General features: G+C 37.6%; 2 protein-coding genes across 7 annotated transcripts; one reads left to right on the forward strand and one right to left on the reverse strand.

Annotated features, from left to right (window-relative positions):
• Positions 1 to 28: 28 nt before the first annotated feature.
• On the forward strand, positions 29 to 8137 carry LOC105671903 (uncharacterized). 4 transcript variants are annotated; one of them, XM_012366444.2, is made up of 4 exons: positions 29 to 472; positions 3454 to 4002; positions 5500 to 5713; positions 5814 to 8137. In XM_012366444.2, the coding sequence occupies exons 2-4, from the start codon at positions 3659 to 3661 to the stop codon at positions 6045 to 6047; spliced, it is 792 nt and encodes a 263-aa protein (XP_012221867.1). In that variant the 5' UTR covers positions 29 to 472; positions 3454 to 3658; the 3' UTR covers positions 6048 to 8137. The 4 variants fall into 4 exon arrangements, with proteins under 4 accessions (XP_012221867.1, XP_012221870.1, XP_012221866.1 ...); XM_012366447.2 differs by lacking the exon at positions 29 to 472 and adding an exon at positions 1119 to 1523; XM_012366443.2 differs by lacking the exon at positions 29 to 472 and adding an exon at positions 1711 to 2374.
• Positions 6158 to 22087, reverse strand: Nak (Numb-associated kinase). Of its 3 annotated transcripts, none has more exons than XM_067353575.1 (14): positions 21573 to 22087; positions 20612 to 20727; positions 20155 to 20288; positions 19799 to 19910; positions 19523 to 19726; positions 19321 to 19424; positions 19053 to 19185; positions 18651 to 18914; positions 18185 to 18413; positions 17644 to 17992; positions 17302 to 17434; positions 16666 to 16915; positions 16514 to 16561; positions 6158 to 11415 (listed from the first exon to the last, which is right to left on the reverse strand). In XM_067353575.1, the coding sequence occupies exons 1-14, from the start codon at positions 21685 to 21687 to the stop codon at positions 9266 to 9268; spliced, it is 4341 nt and encodes a 1446-aa protein (XP_067209676.1). In that variant the 5' UTR covers positions 21688 to 22087; the 3' UTR covers positions 6158 to 9265. The 3 variants fall into 3 exon arrangements, with proteins under 3 accessions (XP_067209676.1, XP_012221858.1, XP_012221857.1); XM_012366435.2 differs by having other exon boundaries at positions 16514 to 16558; positions 17293 to 17434; XM_012366434.2 differs by having other exon boundaries at positions 17293 to 17434.
• Between the last annotated feature and the right edge of the window lie 348 nt (positions 22088 to 22435).

The following is a 22435-nucleotide window of genomic DNA, read 5'->3' on the forward strand; positions in this document are numbered from 1 at the left end:
GCAAAATTAATTATATCCTTTATTTAATTTTTTATTCCATTTATTTAATACGACACATTTATTAAACATAACTTTACCTGCAAATGCAAATATATATTATAATCTTACACTTTACAGTTTTCTGCGAGAATAACTGTCACTTCATTCTTTATACGGACAACGAAGGTTTGTAGACGCTTTAATCTTATCAAGGTTTATCTTACTATCAGGCTCTAGTACGTTACGGGAATGAAGTGTTCTACCGATCAGAACATATTCGATCGTGTAGATGCATGTGTATTAATTCTGCAGTGATTATCATTTGTTTAAGAAGATAAGCGATATATCCGAATAAAATTATTTGAGAAATTTTTATTTATAGAACTGAAATAAGAATACGCAATACTCACATCGAACTTTAATTATACAAACGTAGTGAATGGATTTTTGTGAAGTGATATATATGGATGCGAATTTATTGCACATTTTACAGGTGAGTCAACTAATACAATCGCAATAAGTATTTGTTCCTATTTAAATGAGATAGTCTTATCTGTTCAAGCAAATGTCGACAAATTGCATTTTTCAATTTCAATATGTAGGATGCCAATAACGTACGTTGGATTTTCTAAACAATTGTACAAAATGCGTGATTTATTTTAAATAAAGTTAGTCATTCAATTAATCGTTCAGTTAAATTAGTAATAGCAATTAAATCAGTTGCTTAATTAATTTACTTTTACAATTAAAATTTCTAAAAAATTTCTACTGCGTACGAAAATATTTGTATTATTTACATTTGTATTATTTACATTTGTATTATTTACAATATACTTAAAATCTTCAAACAGATTAGGTATGATTGCGCAACTAAGCGACAAAGACTTCATTTCCTCATTGACTCACGTGTGAAATTTATCTCAGATATTACTTCCAAGTATTAATCTACACAATTTATCACACGAATATTGTCCACACTGGCTTTGATAGTGCTAAGAGAGAAAAATGTTTAAAAGATTACGAAGTTTAACCGGAAGTAGTTAATTATATCAAAATGAGTCAGAAAATTTCCAAAAAGGGCGCATATCTTGGTTCTTTAATCAGCTACACTGATAAAACTTCGGATCTGAATAAATTTATCGCATATTATGTTGCAATATTTGATATCATTAAAATACTCGTAATTCTGAAATAATTTTTTTTAAGATTTCTCCATTTTTTTCTTAAATTTAATTAAGGAATTAATTATCAATGAAGAATATTCACTGCATATATGGAAACAGGTCGAGTTCGCATATGTAGAGTCAATATTTGTCCTGTAAGATTTACAAATGTTGTCAAACGTCACAAACCGCAGCCGCGAAAGAGAATATTTACGAAAATCTACGGCTTATTTAAACAAGACATGTGGGAACGTAATTCTTGTATACACAACGCGATATTACACGAAGCGCGAAAGACCAGCGTAAATCGTGGAATAGTTCCTTCGAATCTTCTAACATTAACGGACGAAACGATGTAAAATTGAGGATTAAAAATGAAAAGTACAATGTAGAATTAAAATCTCAATCAGTGTTTTCTAGTTAAAATTCTGCATCTCTGTGCTTACAAACAGTTATCTTCATGTTATCAAACTCATTTAATAATATTTTGACGCGTTTAGTATTATCAAATGCATCAAATAAAAAATATTTTAAAACATAAAAACTTCTACATTAAACAACTTAATCTATTTAATAATTCTGTACATATTTTATGTTATAACAAAAATTAATCGAATTTATTATTTCGTGAGACACAAAGAAGTGATTAAAAATTATATTTAATTACAGTATTTAATTAAAAAACCAGAATAAATTAATAAGAATGATAAGATTAATATTTAATCCAAAAAGATTTTGCCAATAACTTCATAATTGTACATTGTTCCTCCAAAACTGCACGTGCGTATCGCTTCTTGCACCGTCACCCAAATGTCAATATTTAATTGCCTAGAAAAAAACAGGTGAAGCCAATTAACTCTGATTAGCACCTCCGAGTTTCCCTCTAGCCCGGCTAATGTTAGAATAAAGAGAATTGTATTATCCCCGCCGATGCCAATCAACGTAAGTGCGGCCGACCTTTCAGTCAGCAAGTGATCTTCGATCCTTACAGATGAGCATGCAAAGTAGCTCAAATTTGTCGCGAATGTCCTCATTTATACATTTCGCGATTCCGCCGTTTGTTTACGCTAAACTCAAATCTGACTAATGATCTGACGAAGTACACTTCCAAAGCTTTCGTCATCCGCTTATCATAACAGCTGGCGTAGAAAGTTACGAATGCGCTCGCTAAGTAAGGTGCTTCTTAGTTCAGTCTCGTAGCTCTTGCAGTGCATAACTCGTGCTTTTTTTCAGTGAGATCAATATCTTTTTTCCATCCAGCAGGCAAAATAATTTATTTTTAAGATAATTTAACGTGTTACTATTTTAGACAGTTCCGACTTCGGGCTAGTTCTAAGAACGCCGATTTTAGTTTTTGTGTTCAACTGTGTTGATTCTTCGTTCCTTTTTAGATTCGTTATATTCGTCGTAAATAGATAATGATGGATAACTCAATTAATTATTGATAAATATTAATCGACATTGTTAAATTCGGATTATCTTCTACTTGACGCTGAAATTTCCACTGCAAAAATATTAACATTTTTTATAGAGAATACATTAATTTCAATAACAATTTATTATCCGTTAAATAAGAAACATATTGTACCTTAAATTGCAGAAAAGTGACAGATTATATAATTAATAGAAACAAACGAGACAAAATTAATTCAAAGAAAAAATTGATTTGTAAAAATTGCCTAGAGATGCATTTTTTGACATCGATTTAAACACGAAATATTATATTACGTTCCGTACACGTTATTTATAACGCTAATACAAATCAAATTTACGGTGAAGCCACAGCGTTTATGGTGGACCTAGTTGAGCGCGCACACGAAATAGTCCAAATTGTAGGTCCATTTCGGTTCATTTCGCCGAAAATAGATCTATCGACGGTGCGTCGAATAAGAAGAAATGGCAGCTTTGCAAAAATATTTGTCTTCCAGAGCTGCCTCGTATGTTTCGGCATCCCACGCGAGAATCTTCGTGGTATTCTTTTTCTATCTACGCGCGGTTGGCAAATCACGATGTTTGTATAACGATTCCGAAGGATTAAAGAATCAATTAAATACAGTTAAACATAAAAGCGAGAATTAAAATCGACGTTTGCTAGAATGAAAAATTAAGATTTTTTTAAAGCCCGTTAAAATAATAATTAATATTAATTAATAAATAATACTTAATCGCACCACGACTTGAAATAAAAATTTACTTCGCTTCGGGAATTAATAGAAGTAATAAAACGATAAATTTAACTCTGGCAGCCCATAAACTTATAAAAAAAAATTGAACATAGATCAAGCTCATAAAATCCGTCTTAATTTTTCAGATGAACTCATCCTCATACGTCACAAGCTGTAGTCATTAAAAAATGAACGGAAAAAGAATACTTCTTTCACAAACATGAAATGAAGTCTGTGCCATTGTAACTTCGGCTATCGTTTCACGACGAGCAAGTATAAACGTGCATTGAGAACTCTTCTTTAATTAGCAGTTTGACTAGAAAAGAAAAGAGGCGTTGGTTAAACCGAATCATGAATACGAAAAGCGCGGAGGCTTGGCTGGCTTGGCTGTATATCGGTTCCATGCTGCTCTCCGTCACGTCTGTCGTCTCGCTGGTGACCGCATGGCAGCATTGGGCATGGACGCTGGACACTTGCATCGGCATCGATTGCGGCTGCATATTGTACGGCATCAATACGTTCAATACCTTTATCGGTGGCGACGTGAAACTGTGTCACTTCGCTACATACTGCCTCGTGCCGGGCATCATAATCGGCTTGTGCCTCGGCGGTTATCACGGATACAGGTGTTGCGTACATAAGGATCTGGACAGTCCTAAGCGCATGAGCCGTGGACGAGTGTACCACGACGACAGGTATTTATGAAGACTCCTCTTGTCAATGCGGATTAATCAAACAGCTTGCTTCGTCTCACTGAAAGAAAAGATGAAAATTGTTAAAAAAGCTTCGTAACACATAACTGCATGAAATCTCGTAGTATTCGATATATTAAATTTGGAATAAAATATGGACCTTGAATAAGTTCTCGCTGTTTTTTTTGTTAAAAAAAAACATTAATTTAAAATATAAGGCTTACAATAACTTTACTCAAAGTATTGTCCATCATTAGAGACCACTTTCTCCCATCTTTCTGGCAGTAATTGAATCCCCCGTCGAAAAAACGATTCATCTTTTGACGCAATCCATGAATCGACCCATTTTTCGGTTTCTTCGAAAGAATGGAAGCGCTGCTCGCTCAAACCATGCGCCATCGACCGAAACAAGTGGTAATCCGAGGGGGCTATGTCCGGTGAATACGGCGGGTGAGGTAGAACTTCCCATTGAAGCGTTTCCAGGTAAGTTTTGACTGGTTTTGCCACATGTGGCCGAGCATTGTCATGTAACAAAATGACTTTGTCGTGTCTCTGCCCGTATAGTGGCCGCTTTTCTTTTAGAGCTCGACTCAAACGCATCATCTGAAGTCGATAGCGAGCTCCCGTGATAGTTTCATTAGGTTTAAGCAGCTCATAATAAATTACGCCCTGCTGATCCCACCAAATGCAGAGCAGAAGTTTCGAACCATGGATATTCGGCTTTGCCGACGATGTTGATGCATGACCGGGCTTACCCCACGATTTTCTACGCTTAGGATTATCGTAGTGTATCCACTTTTCATTTCCAGTGATGATACGGTGCAGAAAACCTTTTCTTTTATGCCGTTGAAGCAGCAATTCACACATGAGAAAACGTCGTTCAACGTCTCTCGGCTTCAACTCATACGGCACCCAATGTCCTTGCTTTTGGATCATTCCTAACGCTTTTAAACGTTTTGAAACTGTTGACGCATCTACTTGCAATGTTTTCCCGAGCTCTACTAGCGTCTGACATGGATCTAGATCAAGCAATGCCTCCAATTCTTCGTCTTCAAACTTTGTCGGTGCTCCAGAACGTTCTTTATCTTCAAGGTCAAAGTCATTATTTTTAAAGCGCCTAAACCAGTCTCTGCATGTCGTATTCGACAGAGCATTGTCACCATATGTTTCAACAAGAATTCTGTGTGCTTCAGCTGCAGATTTCTTTTGAATAAAGCAGTGCAATAAAATTCCCCGCAAAAACACTTTATTTGGCACAAAAGTAGACATTTTCGCAATAGGTAATTAAACACGTGGTTGACACTGTGGTAAACTGTATCTACTAGAATTTGAGGTTACATATAGTACTACTTAGCTGATGCGTTTCCGTACGAAATTCCATGCACAGAGTGCCGCTACGCCATCTTTTAAGAAACAGCGAGAACTTATTCAAGGACCTAATAATTGTGTAATTACCTTTTGTTCTTGATTTATGCATGAACGATTAAATTTCTCCTCCAGAAGCAATCTTAATAATAACGGAGAGACTGTTGTGGTTACCGTGAAACGAAGAGCCGGTTTTAAACAATGGATACCAATCGCTTTCCTCACGGCGCTCATCTGCTGCTTGTCTCTCGCCCACGCGGTCGTGATAACCGATGGCTATTACAAAACTTGCAATCACTACAGACGAAATCTCATTCAGCTCTTAGGCTCGAGAGCCAGCGAAATTCGGGTAAAAATCAGCATGATTGATTAATTTTATGCGTTTAGTGATGAAAGAAATAAAAATAAATTTTGAAAAATCACTTTACCTCGTTTCGTTATCGTTGCAGGTGATTCACAATAGGCTCCCTTGCGGTGCGATTTTCGATTACATGGATTATCTCCAGCCGGATACCAACAATTGGAGACGTGCCAGCGAGATTAATACAGGATTCGCGCTCCAGCTGGCAATCTGCGCGAGCTGGTTCACTTTTTTCGCTTGGTTCCTCGCCTGCTTGATAAACTTCAGCATGGCGAGAAGGAGGCTGCACAGCATAGGAGAGAAATTTTGCTATTGCTGCTGACGTCCTCGCTGTAAATTAATCATGATATGTTAATATAAGCATTACACGGTTATTACAGTACAATTTTTATACAGTTCAGGTTGGCAAAGTAATGCGACCGAACACGGATGTCCAATTAATGCATTTTAACGGTATACATTTTATTTATGCATTTTATACAGAGATAGTGTCTTCAATACCTATTTTCTCTAATAATTCAAGACTCATCCGCTGCCGTGGAAAATAATCGCGTTCCTCTCTCGTACTCTATTTAGTCGCATTCTTTTTATACATTTTTTACACACAATTCGCGTTACTATATTACACATTGTGTACATCGGAACAATATTTCGGATCGTCCTAAGAACAGAATGTCCGCACCTGTCGTATAAACGGACGCGTCATCTCTTTGTGTTAGTTTCTGAGACGTGATAATTGCTGATCGCGTGTGTGTTAACAAATCTCTCACTCTGTACAAATAATAATATATAATGAAGGATGCAACGAAAATACTGTGACACCTGTTAGCGCAGGCAGTGATAAAATTTAAGTATGAGCTGATAAAAGCATGCCTGTAAGCATTCGCGTGACATTTGCTTCACTTCCTGCGTGTGTGTATGAAAGAAAAACAAAGAGAACCTACAAACCAACAATAATAAATAACAATATACGAACATTGAAAGAAGGAATGTATCGTATCAACGCTATATATATGTTTAGTATAGCTATAAGAGTTTATACAATTGAATCGCATCTTCTTAGGACGTTAAATTAAAGACAAAAATGCTTGGTGTGTTTCTTAGCGCCTACTTTGCTCTATTTTACACAGTGCACAGAATGACGGAGAGAATTTTCACGTTTGGAATAGCAACGCTTCTCTCTCTCGCGTGTTCAATAAATACATTCAAATAATTCGACTTCGCGTCAAATTCAAGGCGGTTCGCCGAAATTGAAACATTTAACTCTACCTGCATACGTAAATAACTCTCATTATTTTTGCGATAGCATCAAAGATTGCTTCTACTTCGCTATATAGATTACATATTTTTCACCGTTACATATAGGAACTAAAAACGGAAAACAACTTTTCAAATACACTATCCCTTACATGTACAAATACAATTGACTCTGTTTTTTTATTTTTCAATCTTATAATACTATCAGCTTTTATACTACACGACAGCAAAGACTGCAAAGCTTGCAACGCTACTTCATAAAGGAAGGCACCTAATCATACGAGCTAGTATCTACAAAATTATGTTACATCTCTTTTCATATGTATAATGCGTGCGCGTAAGAACACGTAGATTACAAACATCTTCTTTTATAATATTGTCACATCTTTTTACAATGAACTAGATCCTGTCCGTAGACTCGATTAGAAAGGCGCAGGATATTAGCAGTACAAAGAGTTCCGATTCAAGTCATTCCAAAAGTTATAAAATTCCGTCATATTAAATTCATTGGTAAGTCGAACAGTTTACAATTCAATGTGATAGAAATGAATATTAGTAAATGTTCCTGCTAAATACTAATATCGCTTCTACTGCTCGTACATTTTATTTAACAGTCCCGATTTGTGACGGGTGCGAGTTGCGTCGTTAGTGTTCATTTCAGATGAGTTGATCTGTGAATTATAGCGCTATCGAGTTTATAAGCAGTTACTTAAACGAGACATAGTCATCTTAGAACGATTCGATTGTTAATCGAGACTGTTAAACAATAAGTCAGTCTTACAAGATAAGGCCAATTCGTTGCGCGAATACTCTACTCGCTCTTTCACGACAAATATTCACGAGTCACGTGAATGCTATTATCTGCGCCTTTATAATATCGAACTCCGTAATTCTGTATGCGTTACGTTTAATCTTCACGAGGAATACTTCGTTACGATCTCTTCACCGAGAGACGATAAATACATAAAAACTTCTCCTTCCCCCCCATCGAGCCCTGCGATTGAATTACACATTTACAGGTTTATATGTATATAGTATAGTTTCAGATAACTTTTCTTAGAAAAATTGCTTTGTAAGAACTAGTAGATTGTACTAGTAGAAATCTACAAATTTTTTAAAGTACAAACGTAGTGAAAAGACTTAGCTGCAAAAATAGATGTACGAGGTTTCTCTATTTCTTTTTTCCCCTCATCATTTTTGGTATCAAGCTGCCAAGTTCCACAACCTGGTTGCACGTTGGAAAGTGTCTTTTTCTTTCTTTTCACAAAAAAAAGCAACGTTTTTTTTCCAATGTAATATCCCTCCCCTTCCTCCCGTCAATTTCTTATCGCCACCTGTCTTGTCTGTGTAAATCTTCTAAAAATGCAAAAAGTAATTAAAAAGTGGTAGTATATGAATTAATACTTTCCGACTTTAGTGTAAATCACGTCTTATACGACCCATCACACGTGTGTTCGATTAGGCATGTATGCATATAAATATATTTGTTCATGCTGTATGCCTGCTGATATAAACATATGCAGCTAGCTGCTGCTATCACATCACATTATCGACGTTTGTGAAGAAATATTCAAGTATCAAGAAACAATATCCCTGCTATTTCTATATTTTTCACGTACATTTTTATTCTTTTATTCAAAGATCTTGTGTCATTTGGTTAATTCAAAGATAATTTCAATGCTGAAGAAACAGCAAATACTAATGATTACTGCAGTACAAAACATTTTCGAGAGGTAATTGCAGAGAAATTTTACGCGATAAAATATTATCGTAATCTCTCTTGAAACTTATTAAACACTTAACAAAGAAATTGAAAGAAATTGGCACGTTAAATCATGCTTCTATATCTTATATTTTTTCACAAACGCGCATCTCAAAAACAGGTAATGTAAAACAGGCATAATTACATTTCACTCGGAATTTCACTCTTCTGACAAAGTCGCGCGTTCGAACTCGGAAGGCGAATTGCCTCAAACGCATTTTTCTCTATATACAACCTGTATGTCGATTGGACTTCCTAGTTGGAAATTGTTTACTACGTCACTTTTACTGAGATTAAATTAATCTGGTTAACTGCTCGGATTTGTAATATACATAATGAAATTCCGGCCGATCAAAAAAAAAAAAAAAAAAAAAAAAATTTGAGTATCACCAGCTGATCCGACGTTCACCGGGTGATCTCTACAAATATACACAACGTATTGATCAAATGTATCGCGTTAGTATCTGCATTCCTAGTGAACGGCCTTGTGCTAACTAGCTCTTAGCGGGAAGGACCTCATCTCAGGTGAACGGATTGCTCCGTCTCTTCAACGATCCGAATCGCTTCTCCGACGTCTCGCGGATCACCTCGAATGGTGCCACTTTCGTCCGGCCCGTTTGCCTCTCCTCATTCTCGTCGCTCGGGAAGTCCTCGAAGCTCATGTTGCTGAAGCCGGCGGTCGCGGCCGTGCTTTTCTTGCCCTTCGGCGTCTTCTTGTGGCTCACCGACTTGATCTTGTGAGATGTTTTATGCACCGGCAACACGTTCATCACGTCACCGTGGTTCTCGTTGATCAGATGATACTTGGACTTGTCCGACTTGGACTTGTCCTTCTTGTTGTGCTTCGGCGTGTCGTCGTCCGCGACGACCAGCGGCTCGGGTGACATTGGCGAGATTATGTCGGACGTGATGTCCACCTTGGAGACGCTGTTCACCGCCTGCACGGTGATCCGGGCGGTGTGTGCAGTCGGCTGAATGGTAAAAGTAGGAGTAGACTGCGGCTGCGACGGCGGCGTGGGTGTCAGGTGGACAATAGTGTGTTTCGGCGACTGCACAACGCTAACTGGCAACGTCGTCGTCAGCGCCGTGCTGTCCGCGTAGCTCGGCGACTGGGACAGCGAGAGAGACGTCGGACGCGGCTGCGGCTGCTGCTCGTTGATTTTCAGCGAGGCGAACTCTTCGAACGGAATGGATCCGAACAGATCCTTGGAAGGCTCCTGAATGACCGCCGTCTCGGAGTTCACGGTCACCATGCCGTACTTCGACGTGGACGCCACTGTGCTCGCATGACTAGAAAAATAGTTATTGCAAGACTGCAGCGGGATGCAGTTAGCGTAGTCCACGTACGAGGAGCCCGCCGGGCTGAGGATCGTCGACATCGGCTGAGCCGGCGCGTCGAAACCAGACTGCACGCTGTTGAACGGATTGGTGAATCCACTGGGACTGAACGGGGACGAGCCGAAGAGGTCCCGCTCGACGTTCTCGTCCTCCTCGGCGATGCTGACGTGCGGGCTGTTCTTCACCGGCGACGCTTGAACGATCGGCTGATGAAAGGACGGTGCCTCTTCGTAGATGATTTGGTTGTTCACGGCGCTGATGCTCTTCGGATACTTGCAGGACAAGGCGGGCGGCTTGGACGGCGGCGGCGGTGCCGTTTTACTGTCCGCCACGTCCACGAACACTTCCGCCGGTATCGGCGAGCTGGCGATCGGCGTCACCAAGTTGGAGTTGTGAGGCGAGTTCCTCGCGCTGCCGGGATCGGCGTTCTTCGTCTCGCTCTCGCGACTGTCGCTGCTCTTCCGGGAGCTGCTGGATCTGGGAAAGGGCGCCAGAGCAAACACGTCGTCTTCCATCTTCCACAGTCCGTTGTTCAGCGACTTGGATTTTTCGTTGTCGTCGGACGAGCTGTCGCCATTGTTGAACAGCAGCGGCTTCGAGCCGTACTGGTGCCGCACGAACGGATCGCCGTGCGACTGCTCCGGCTTGGACTCCGGGTCCAGCTCGTCGTCCAGCAGCAGCGGCTTCTCGCCGTACTGGTGGCCGACGATCGGATCCGCGTCGATCGTCGGCAGCTGCTGCTCCTGCTGCCGATAGTGATGCCTCCTCGGCCTCTTCATCCGGTAGTCGTCCTCGTGCGTCGCCACGGACTCGCATTCCGCGTGGTAAGCGGAACTGCCGCACGTGCGCACGCTCTCGGAGATGGTCTCGTCGTGCTTGCCGCGCACGTTGCCGTCCTCATCGTCGTCGTCGTCGTCGTTCTCGCGATCGTCGTTGCCCTCCTCGTCGTTCATCGCGCGCAGATCGCTCGCCGAGCCGATCGAGTCGTCCGACTCGTACTCCACGCTCGCCGCGTTCGCACTCTCCGCGTTATCATGCGCGGCCACCCTCCTCTTGCGGCTCAACACATTCTTCACCCGCCGCCGCTTCGCCTTCTTCGGCCGCTCTTTAGTCTCCTTCGCGCCCTTGTCGCTGTCGCTGGACACCTCGTCCGCGTTGAACGCCAGCTTCTCGTACTTGGAACGATCCTCCGCCGGCGCGCGGACAAACGGCGGCGAGACCGGGCTGGATTCCGTGATCAGGGACGCCTCGTCGTCCACGCCGCCGGTATTGTGCTCAACTCCGGAGTTCCACTGCGTCGCAGGTGCTCTCGCCCTACCGTTCGTCGATTTCCCTGCAAAGCAAAACGTTCCACGTGTTAGCACGATTATGGAATAAACGGTTTCTCATGTAAAGTGCTTCCTGACTTTAAAGTTGGATTATAAACCTCGATTATTGAGAGAAGCGTACTTACCTACGTTCTTTTATAAAATCTCATCAGAAATATCTAATTTGTCAGTAGTGTTATATCTATTTTCTTATATTCTGTTAGTAAAATTTGAGACTCTTTTATGTTATGCAAAGTATCTCAAAGCTAAATGTCTAAATATAAGGATAATACAATATTTCATGAAAACCTGTAAAAATTTGTAGAGACCTGATAGTTTATCGAATCTATGATACGATATCTGTAGAAAAATTCAGCATTTTATCAGTTCTTACAGATCTGAGATACTCTATGTATGTGGAACATCATAACATATATATTACAAGTTTCTATATTAATGTAATAAACTGCGAGCTATACATATCCACCAATTTAAGCAATACTTGTAATAAAATTTAATTCACTCCATTTGTTAATGTTATATATAATCTGTCTTAAAATTAGAAATTAATGTACTACATTTTTACTTTTAAATCAAAGCCCCATAATGTTTATACACGTGACAATTGACTCAGAATGCAAAAAAAATTAGAATAAATTTGCAACTATTACAATAAGTATTTTTTAGACCAATTATTAGGAATGTAAATTTACACTTGTAATAATTGGTCTCAAAATGACGCGTTGCAATTTTAGACTAATTTTTTTACGATGCAGCATAGAGCGTACTACTATCTACAGAAGAGAAAGACCCAGAAGAAGAAACAGGAAATGTCTGATTAGGTCTGCTACAGATAGTGCACTTCGCTGAAGGTGCATTGATGTGCATTGATATTTACGATCTTACCGCAATGAGTTTTGAAAAAAAGATAATGTTAGAGATCTTCGACATGGAGAAAGTGGACAAAACAGATCTGTTTCTAATTTAAGCTTTGTTAGTACCGCCACCAATAGGTCTGGAACAGTCCTAATCAGATTCAGGGGGGTTGAGGATAAGTGTCAAAAACGCAGTAATGCTCTGAGTGGCAAGTTCGCTTTAGATCGTCACAGGGAAAACGCATATCCTTTTGTAAGCCGTTAACGTCTCAACAAAGTATTGCTGCGTTTTATGCCAGTAGCGTTGAGAAAAAAAAAACAATTCTCGTATGCTAATTTACATTTTTATTGCTGCAACATTGTTTCCCTCAATACAACGAGAAAAGGTACTGTCCAGGATATTTGTCAGCCCCCTATAGTGCTCTCGATTCACAAAAGGATCTCTTATTTTTTTTTCTTTTTTAACTTTTTATGTTTCGTACAAGCTTTGCCGCAGAGACTGCAAGAAGAATGCATGCTTATATCTGACGGTGACGGGCAGATAACAAGTTCTTTACAACGTGTCGCAATTTAACTCACTGTATCGGGGATCTCCGAGATAGCGCGTGTATTATTAGAGACACTATGGGAGACAAACAAAGCAGGACCCGATTGAAAGAAGAAACAGACGGTAGAATTTGTTCGAAAGTATTAAAGTTAGCGTTTGTGCCTCCCAAACTCATTAGGTTGTTCCAGACATTGGACAGATATAAGTTTTTTTTTTTCTTTTCTTTTTCGTAAATTCCTCTCTCACACAAAAAACAAGCGCATTTATCAATTGCCATTGTCTCCGCCGTGCCACACACACACCCTGAAGGATTTATGATACTTACACGCTCAGGAAAGAATTAACAATTATGATTTTGATAATATTGTTAATCATAGTAGAAAGAAAGTTATCCTAAATTCGCTTCGCTTCAACATCGCACCAAATCAACTCTCCGACGTAATTCAACGTAAAAAGTATCAATTTGTGCTTTCATATCGTGATATAGAAATTCCATTAATGAGGAATAATAATTACAACAAGTATGTACCATATTGATTAATATCCATAGCATTCATTAGATCATAAGATATGTTCTTTGATACAAATATTAACGTATTCGTGGATGACAGATGGTGTAAAATGCAAAAGTATAAAGAACACACGACGGATCGCAATTTTTACATTTCTAAATAAGATAAGATGATGTAATTCGATACTATGCTCTGATTATTTTTCACAGATAACACTGAATTGCATCATCTTATTCCCAAGATTCGAGTCGATACAAGTGTAAAAGAAGAACCGTGTTAGCTGTACCAAAAAGAAACCCAAATTAGCCAAATAAAAGCAATGACAAGAAACGAAGAACAAAAGGACAAAAAAAATAGGGAAAGAAAGAAAAGAAATGATCCGAGTGAAAGAAACAAGGTCGAAGGAAAAAAGAGCAACAGATACGAAAGTATTATTCTTTGAAACTCTTCCGAAACTGCTAAGTATTATTTGCCAGTCACTGCAGTATTACCATTGCGCGGGCAGATACAATCGTATGATCTTTATATAATAATACTTACATATGTCTATATGTATATATTCACGTACGTTTTCAGAAAACGCACTGCGCAGAAAATCGTCATTTTGTGGGAAGGAAAGGTTCGTACCGGCACTTTCACGCTTAAAAATAAATCACCGTGTTCGAAAATCTTTCTAAAACAAAACAAAATGGTTTTATCCAGTCCCACTGCAAACACATTCCTTGCATTATATTAATCACATTGTGCAATCCTCCAATTACTCATTCGAAACCTATTCTTCCCACGTTTTTTTTTTTGTTTCATATGCTATATAATACAATTATTATAACACAGAATACCTTTACACGTATATATGAGTAGGACAAAATAGTGTACCTCAACTTTTGTATATCACATAATATATAACATAACTTTTCATATATTGCATAATATATATCTACATATATATATATTTGTTCATTTATTTATATATGTATATATTTATACGTAATTTGTTCCTTCCTTTTATCGATTCCACCAGCTATTTCGTACAGAAACGCTAAAAATAAAAGCTAATCCCGCTTTGTGCACTACGTGTCATAGGAACATCTATATTATAAAGTTGAAGACGAAATCTCTTATCATGTATGTTCATCATGTTTTCAACAATATTTTTAATAATTACACTTGCTATAACATAATCAATATATACCATACTTGGCGTCTAATATTCGATGTATTATCCTTACGTTCTGTAACTTACTATTTGAGGTAAGTAGAAGTCAATATGTAATTCACTGGTAATGTTTTATCATCCCTTTCGCATTTTAATTGAGCACAACTGAGCATATCTGCATCACAATCGCTTTTTCGTAGACTTACTAGCAAATAAAGCACTTCAATCATCTCATCTGCCGCACTAAGAAAGCATTTTCAAGCAATTATTTATCTAAAAGAATATTCCGTCATGTTTACAAACAACATAATTTTAACGAAAACACTTTAATAAGCATAAAAATAATTTAGAACATGTATATTATGCATCATTCAAAATTAAAGTGTTTAATTGTGTTTTGAAAATAACAATGTAAAAATATATAAAATCAGATCTAATTCAATTTGTGGCAAGAATCCATCCATAGATTACACTTCTCTTTGTTATCAACTATCTATCCTACCATATTTAACAGATATGATTTGTCCAAAATAACAATCGCGCGATATATTTATGAAACTCATTAAGTTAATAAAAAAATATTTTATTCTTATTTGTTTCGTAACAACATTTAAGTTTTTTAAACTTATTTCACATCTTTGGCAAAATAATAATAGCAAAAATTCACAATTGATTTATTTATACATTATTCACAAGAGAATTAGTCCCTTTTTAATTAAATTTAGTAAAGCAGTGCAACAATGTGACCGATAATATAATGATATCACTGGTAAATAATTATCACAAATCAAGTTTAACATGCAATACTAATTAAATTGAGAAAAGACAGTTATTTTTTTATGTGTTATCTTGAGACATTAAAACATTCCCCCATTTTACGTTATTTAATTTTGTCTATTAATAAATTGAAAAATTAAGATTTATATCTTTGGAAGTACACACATAATATGATACTCAAAGTTTCAACATTTATCTATTGTCCACAAACATGTTGCATAAATATTGCTATTTATAGATAATTCTACTCAATAGCCATTTTAATTGTGGCGTCCAATAACAAAAACTGCAAAAATAAAAAAATGATACTAGATAAAAAAATATTATTTTTTAATCTTAAGAAGAAAACTTTCTTTCAGTCCTAAATAAAACATTTGTCATTTTTGGCCTATACTTTTATATGTTTTATTATGATTCAAAAGTCTCTTCTTTTAATTTCTTAAGTATTTTATAATCCCTAAAGTTTAATTGTCTCAATTGCATAAAATTAATTGAAAAGCAAATGTCATGAAAATAAGTAATTCTACTTGTTAAAGTAGAATTTGGTGTTTAGAAATGTTACCAAACAAAACAAAAAATAAGAAATTTAAATTTATAATTACGTATCTAACATTTCTAATATTTTTGTTCGCATGTAGAGTTGATAAGAAAATATATTTTTAGAAATAGCCTTAGTTGTATATACCAAAGTCACTTCTAGCATTTCATATAATTTTCTATAAAGATATATTTTCTAAAATTCAACACCAAGTTTAATATAAAAAAAAAAAACTGCTCAAGAATTGAATCACTTAAATTAAAATAATATCTATCTCAATTTAAAAATCTTTACCTTTTATCTATTTAAATTTACCAATATATAAAAAGAGAACACTTGATCATAAAACTTTATAAGTTTATATATATATATATATATATACACACAAAAGTATATATAACATTGTATATATATATATATACAAAAAAGAATAGTAAAATCATTTCTTTTTCAGTGTTTGCTCAATTAAACACAAATATTCTTCGCGAAGTTTTTTTGGTATACACAGCTGAGACTCACCGAAAACGACGAAAGACAATGGTGATAATTATAGCTCAAAATTTCATCTAGCGGAGATTTGATGAAATTAACTAACAATAAGTATTAAGACAACGAGTGAATGGCTTTTAAATCAAGTACAGATTAATAGATTAATATAGAAGCAGCGGAAAAGAGAAGGATAGTGAAGGACAGTGTGTAAGAAGGATTTTATGCATTACCTCCAGCAATAGCAGCAGTCTTTGATCCAATTTTACTCTTCTTCCCTGCTAAGAAAGAATTGAAAAATTAACAGATAATTCAATCTTATCATATTTAACTATACACGTCTATATTAGTTTTCGATTAACGCGGAATCTTAACAAAGGCTTACTTGGCAGGCTAAAGGGTGCGGATTCAAAAGGGTCTTCTGGTAACTCTGTATACGTCATGACAAGGCTTTCGCGACTTTTCACCCCACTGATACTCGTATTGCTCCCTCTTCTTATTTTGTCGAACTCAGCACCAAAAATATGATCTTCTGTTAACTGATTAAAAGGCTGTACATCTTCAAACGGATTCCACGCGGCTACATCTGCGCTCAATGATCTTCCTTCTGATCCCATTAGGCTTGAAAGTTCACCCTGATAAAAATGTAGGCAAGTTTTTAAGCATTAACTTCCAAGTTACTTGAAAATAAGAGAGTATTATTAATGAGATATAGTGCAGTGCATAAAATAATAATATATAATTGAAAATATAAAAAACGAAATTCAGAATATAAATATAAAAATAAAACAAAATTTTTAATTTCTTATAAGAAATTTTTGTAATTTTTTTGGCGTGACTCATCGCTTTCGACATCTGTAAGAGACTTCTTTTTTCATATAATGTTAAACATAATTTAAAATTATATAATAAACTCGTCAAAAAATCAATAAAGAAACATGATTCATATTTTGTAAGCGAGTCAATGTCTTTAACAAAAATAAAAAGAAAATTGTGCGCTTCGTGTACTTACAACACGTACATGCGAGGCACTAGTTGCTATACAAGGCCTTATATCACTTGGAAGTTCTGGAGGTGTAGTCGTATCATTGGAACGTGGCTTGACCGAAGCCTCGTATGGTGCTAAGAATTGTGTGGTTTCAGTAGCAAATGCTCTGTGAACATCGAAATGACCATTGTAATATAAAAATAAAAATTAGCAAAAAAAGAATTGTGTAAACATAGATTCCAACTTCTTCCTCCCCCAAACACCTTGAACGCTAAGAGATTTAAAAGAGATTTAATATTAAGATCTCGCAAATGTTGCAAATTCTTGCAGAAAGCTACGAATATAAAAAAAAATTAATTAGCAAAATAAGCTTACTTGTTAAAAGCACTAGTATCACTGACGTTCCTCCTATGCCGCGAGGACGACGATATCGGGCTGTCAGGTGGCGATGTGCTCGAACTTATATTTTGACTCAAACTCTCAGTTTTATTCACAGGTTTCGGTAAAGCTGGCGGCGTTACTGTAGGTGGAGTCGCCTTGTTAGGCCCTGCAGGAACGGACAATTTCGACGGTAATGACGTGACTGGTGGATACTTGGATGACGATGGGTAACTAGGATTAGATATTTTCGGAAGAACCTTGCCAGGCTTAGGGGCAACAGGAGGTGGTATCTTGGTAGGTGGTGGCATCGCCCTTGCATCGTCTTTAAATGGATCCGGATATCCTGCAAAAATGACCAAAAACGAGAGGGAATTATTAACTCTTAATTTTTTATTATTAATTAATTCTTAAAATTATTATATGTGTCTATTATATGTGTTTTTATGTTATTGTTTCGCAAATTATGTTATACGTTAACTTTTTATTCTAATGTGATATTATTATAGATTCCAAAGCTCCAAAGAGTTTAGATTACCTGACGGTGGAAATAGAGCCTCCAAATTTTTCTCGTTTGCCGTACCTCTCGTATCGTGTTGTTTCGAGTCGAAGTAAAATGCATTCTTATCTTGAACAGTCATAGGCGATTGTTGAGTTACAGGAGAGTGAGTTATCATCGGGCTCTGCGATTGACCGTATTGTGACGACTGTCCCGGCGATTGGCCGAAAGGAACATTTTGATTAGGAGTACAAACGTGTGGTGATACCTAAAAAACCATCAATCGCATTAGTTGAGTATTTATCTAAATCCGCCTACATTCTAAAATGTGATTAAAATACAGTGGCGTGCAAAAGTTTCTGACCAGTGACATTTTGTACTCTAATTTATAAAAAAAAAGCCTAATAAAATTTCATTAACTTTTTTTTATGAATTAGAGTACAAAATGTCACTGGCCGGAAACTTTTGCACGCCACTGTATATTTGTAATGATTTGTTTTCTTACTTGAACATAAGACATAGAATTTCCTGGTGTATTTTGCCCCTGATTTCCTTGGCCTGATATCTGCCCCACAATTTGACCACCCAAACTAATCGGTCCCGTGCTAACAGCTTGTCCCTTTGGTCTTTGTCTCGGCGTCACTGACGTGCCTTCGACTGTCGTCGCCATCGGCACGGATTTGGGAGTCTTCACAGATGACGATTTTTTTACATTCTCGGATTCCATAGGTGGACATGGTAACGACTCTACAGTCGGCGTCGGAACTTTCTGCAAAAACAAAGCTCGATAAAGTTATTAAAAGGTCGAGTAATTTATAAAAATTTTAGCCAATAATTTATAAGCGTTTTTATGTCATCGTAAAAAGACTTGCTGCATATTAAATAGTTATGTAAATGTTGTACGTACATGTAAGTTTTGCACAGGGCACTCTTTGCCTTGAATTTGAAAAGCAACCACGGAAACTTGATAAATATCTGGGCGTACGTCGGGATCTGGCTCGAGCATGTATCGGATCAAGCAATGGAGAGCTTTGCTGTATCTAGAACATAAAAAGATTTTATATATTTATTTAGCCATATATTTGCTATCATGTCTCCATCATCTTGTTGGATTACTAAATGGCTCATAACTCGAGCCATAAAAATTTACGTCAGTTATGTGACTTTTCACATACCTTGAATTATCTGGAATAGTGAAATTTCCAGATTGTATAGCAAGCGTACTTTCGCCAAACGGTAACGTAAAAAAGCAAAGTTTATATAGCAGACACCCCAAAGCCTGGAAAACAAGAATTCAATGTAAAAAGACCTCCAATACCGGTGAGATTTGTCTTCCGACTTGATCTATATCGCGATTATGTGACACAAATACGCTACCCATATATCTGCTTTTGTAGTAATAGGTTTTCCACAGTACATATCAACCATTTCGGGCGCTCTGTAGCTTAGAGTGGTATATTTCTTGATTTCCTCCTCGACCACTGCGGCGCCGTGGACACTGGGATTAAGAACTTTTCCCGTCGCGGACCCGAAGTCACATAGAACATAATTACCGCTGTCGGCGAGCAGTATATTTTCCACCTATTGCAAAGCAATTAAATATAGTTCAATGTGTGTACAATAACGTTACATAATGTCCATTAAATAACTCACCTTGAGATCTCTATGAATTATGGGAGTTTGACAATGATGCAACCGAGACACGGCTTCGCAAACGTCACAAAAAATTTGTAGAACTTCTGATTCACTGAAACCTGTTTGCAGCCTGGAAATTGTTAACACATGCCATAAATTTCAATACATTAGGTCAGTGCGCAAGATAATGTTAATTTGTACATAAATTATGACACAAAGTAATATTTCGCAATTATTCAAATTATAATTCCAATAACAAAAGTGCAATCTTGCAATCTTGCAATCTTGCAATTACAGAACTATAACTCTAAAGTTTCATAAGTGTAAATTATGAATGTTAATAGGTAAAAAAGTGTTATAAAATCACTGCCAACCTGTTATTCATCATTTGAAGAACGTGGGATTTACAATAAGGCATTAACAGTAGAAGTTCGTGTACTCCTCCACCGGTGTGAGTTATGCTACTATCTACATATCCTATGATATTTTTATGTCCACTCAAGTTGCTCTGAAAATAGAAATACTTTATTTAACCTCTTCTACACTTTCTATACAAATGAAATATTATGTCACAAAATTAATCATCTTATTTCAAAATTGCTGTTTTTAATAGCTGCTTTTTATTGGTTTTTGGAAACCAATAAAAAAGAACTCATAACTATTTAAGATAGTAAACTGTTAGTAACTGTTTAAGATTTGTGTTCTCGTTAATTTACAATTAATTAAGATCAGAAATAAAGTGATTAATTTTGTGACACAGATTTTTGTGATACAAGAAGGAATTTAGATTACTAGTGCTTTATTATATATAATTGTTGTAAAATTACTCACAGCAATTTGTATCTCTCTTTTGCATACATTAAGATCATGTTCATTATTGACATACATTCGTTTAAGCGCATATCGTCCACCTGAGGCTTTGACCAAAAACACAATCGCAAATCCTCCTGTAAAACAACAATCGCAATGTGAAACAAGAATATATCATGCAAATGTTTGTTGACACACCTTAATAATTTCTATTTAAATCAAATTACAACAAATATGCAATCAAAATTGAAGACTGCAAGATTGAAAGCTGTGAAACATTCTGTACATTGTAACCTGATACAGATTCAGTTACAACTATTAATCATCAACGCAAAAAGATACAATATATTCTAGCGTTCGCACTTTATCTCAAAATATATATGTGTATTTGCTGATTGGACAATCAATTCCTTTCCATCAGCTCTGACACATGTAATGTGTAAGTCTATTAATATCCTACAACAACACGAATTGTATTTGAGAAGTTTAGAGCAAACCACGTAACATTGGCTGTTTGAAAATAAATAACTATTCACTCTGAAGATACAAAGTCTTATTTTTAGTTCTTTACTTATTTACTAGTTCTTCAATTTGGAATGCATTCAACAACAAATTCACAGGAGCTAATGAGCCTAATAAAGTCCAGTAATACCGCCCCGGATGTAGGCAGAATGTTACCACCGCTTATCAGTGTCGCGAGTTTCGCGCACCTCCGTGCGTGCGACCGCACAATCGACGCACAAACGGTATATCGGTCACGTAGAACGACAATTTTGCGGGTAAGAAACGCGCGGGCGGCCGTTTGAACGCGAGGGAAAAAAGCGGGACGGCCCAGGTGGGGGAGGGAGGGTAGCGCGCGGCAAGGTTGGAATGCGGGATAAAGCGGGATTTAATGGCACGTCTTTTTCAGGAACCAAATATTCTCCGGTGAAACGCGGGAGGAGATGACGCAGATATTAGCAAGGGACAGCGCTATATATACCTTCCGCCAAGACCTCCTCCACGGTGACCGCGTGGCGGCCCACCACGAACACCTTCCCCAGGTAACTGTTGGGCTCCTTCGACGTGTTGTCGATCTTCGAAAACAGCTTCTTCATGTTGGCGCGCTACGCTCCACCTCGTCGTCGTAGTCGTAGACTTGACATAGAGCCCTCCGCGCTCCTCTGCCGATTGCCGCCCCCCGCGGGAACGGCACGGTACGGTACGGTGTGAGGTGTACACGGCGGCACGGCCGATCTGGCGCGGTGCTCTCTCGGCGCGACTGGACCTCTCTCTCCTCCGCCACCACCGAGGAAGAGAGCTGATGCACGGCGGCGGGGGGTTAACGTTGCGCGGCAACGCGGCCTCGTCGCGCGTCGAATCGACCCCGACCGTAACTCTAACCGAACGAGATCGCCACGGCGGTAGTCATGATAACAGTCGTTAGCGTATCGCGCATCACGTATCCGCCGCTCCGTACGGCCTCGGTCGACATATTCAGGCCGCGACCGACTGCGCAGTCGCGCCTCCGCAGCGGCGACGTCGGAAACATATGTGCCGTACTTCCGGCCGAATGTCAAACTATCCGTTGGCGGCAGTAAGCTATATCGATAGTTAGTGGCGAGGCGGCCGGTTGCTCAACGATGCCAGATTTGAGACGCAAACAGCAAGCAACATGAGAGAGAAAAAGAAATCTTTAGAAAAAAAACATCTTAAAAAAGACGCCGTTTTTTAATTTCTTTAGCGAGTAATTTGAACTTTTCCGCATGCTTATTTTCGCTTCTGGGCTACTTCTGACAGTGTTAGAATGCTCGTGAAATACTTAAATAATTAAAACGTTCTTTTAAAATGTTTGCAAAATTTAGA

This window comes from Linepithema humile, chromosome 4 (assembly GCF_040581485.1).
Source record: "Linepithema humile isolate Giens D197 chromosome 4, Lhum_UNIL_v1.0, whole genome shotgun sequence".
In the NCBI taxonomy this organism is placed as follows: domain Eukaryota; kingdom Metazoa; phylum Arthropoda; class Insecta; order Hymenoptera; family Formicidae; genus Linepithema; species Linepithema humile.

What these genes read in the sequence shown, in the direction of transcription:
- LOC105671903 (XM_012366444.2), top strand. Translation starts at nt 3,659, where the DNA reads ATGAATACGAAAAGCGCGGAGGCTTGGCTGGCTTGGCTGTATATCGGT. An exon ending in CGAGTGTACCACGACGACAG is followed by an intron (nt 4,003 to 5,499) that starts GTATTTATGAAG and finishes TTTCTCCTCCAG; the next exon opens with AAGCAATCTTAATAATAACG. An exon ending in CGAGAGCCAGCGAAATTCGG is followed by an intron (nt 5,714 to 5,813) that starts GTAAAAATCAGC and finishes TTATCGTTGCAG; the next exon opens with GTGATTCACAATAGGCTCCC.
- Nak (XM_012366434.2), bottom strand. Translation starts at nt 21,687, where the DNA reads ATGAAGAAGCTGTTTTCGAAGATCGACAACACGTCGAAGGAGCCCAAC. An exon ending in TAATTCATAGAGATCTCAAG is followed by an intron (nt 19,727 to 19,798) that starts GTGAGTTATTTA and finishes GCTTTGCAATAG; the next exon opens with GTGGAAAATATACTGCTCGC. An exon ending in GTGCCTCGCATGTACGTGTT is followed by an intron (nt 16,916 to 17,292) that starts GTAAGTACACGA and finishes CATTTTTATCAG; the next exon opens with GGTGAACTTTCAAGCCTAAT.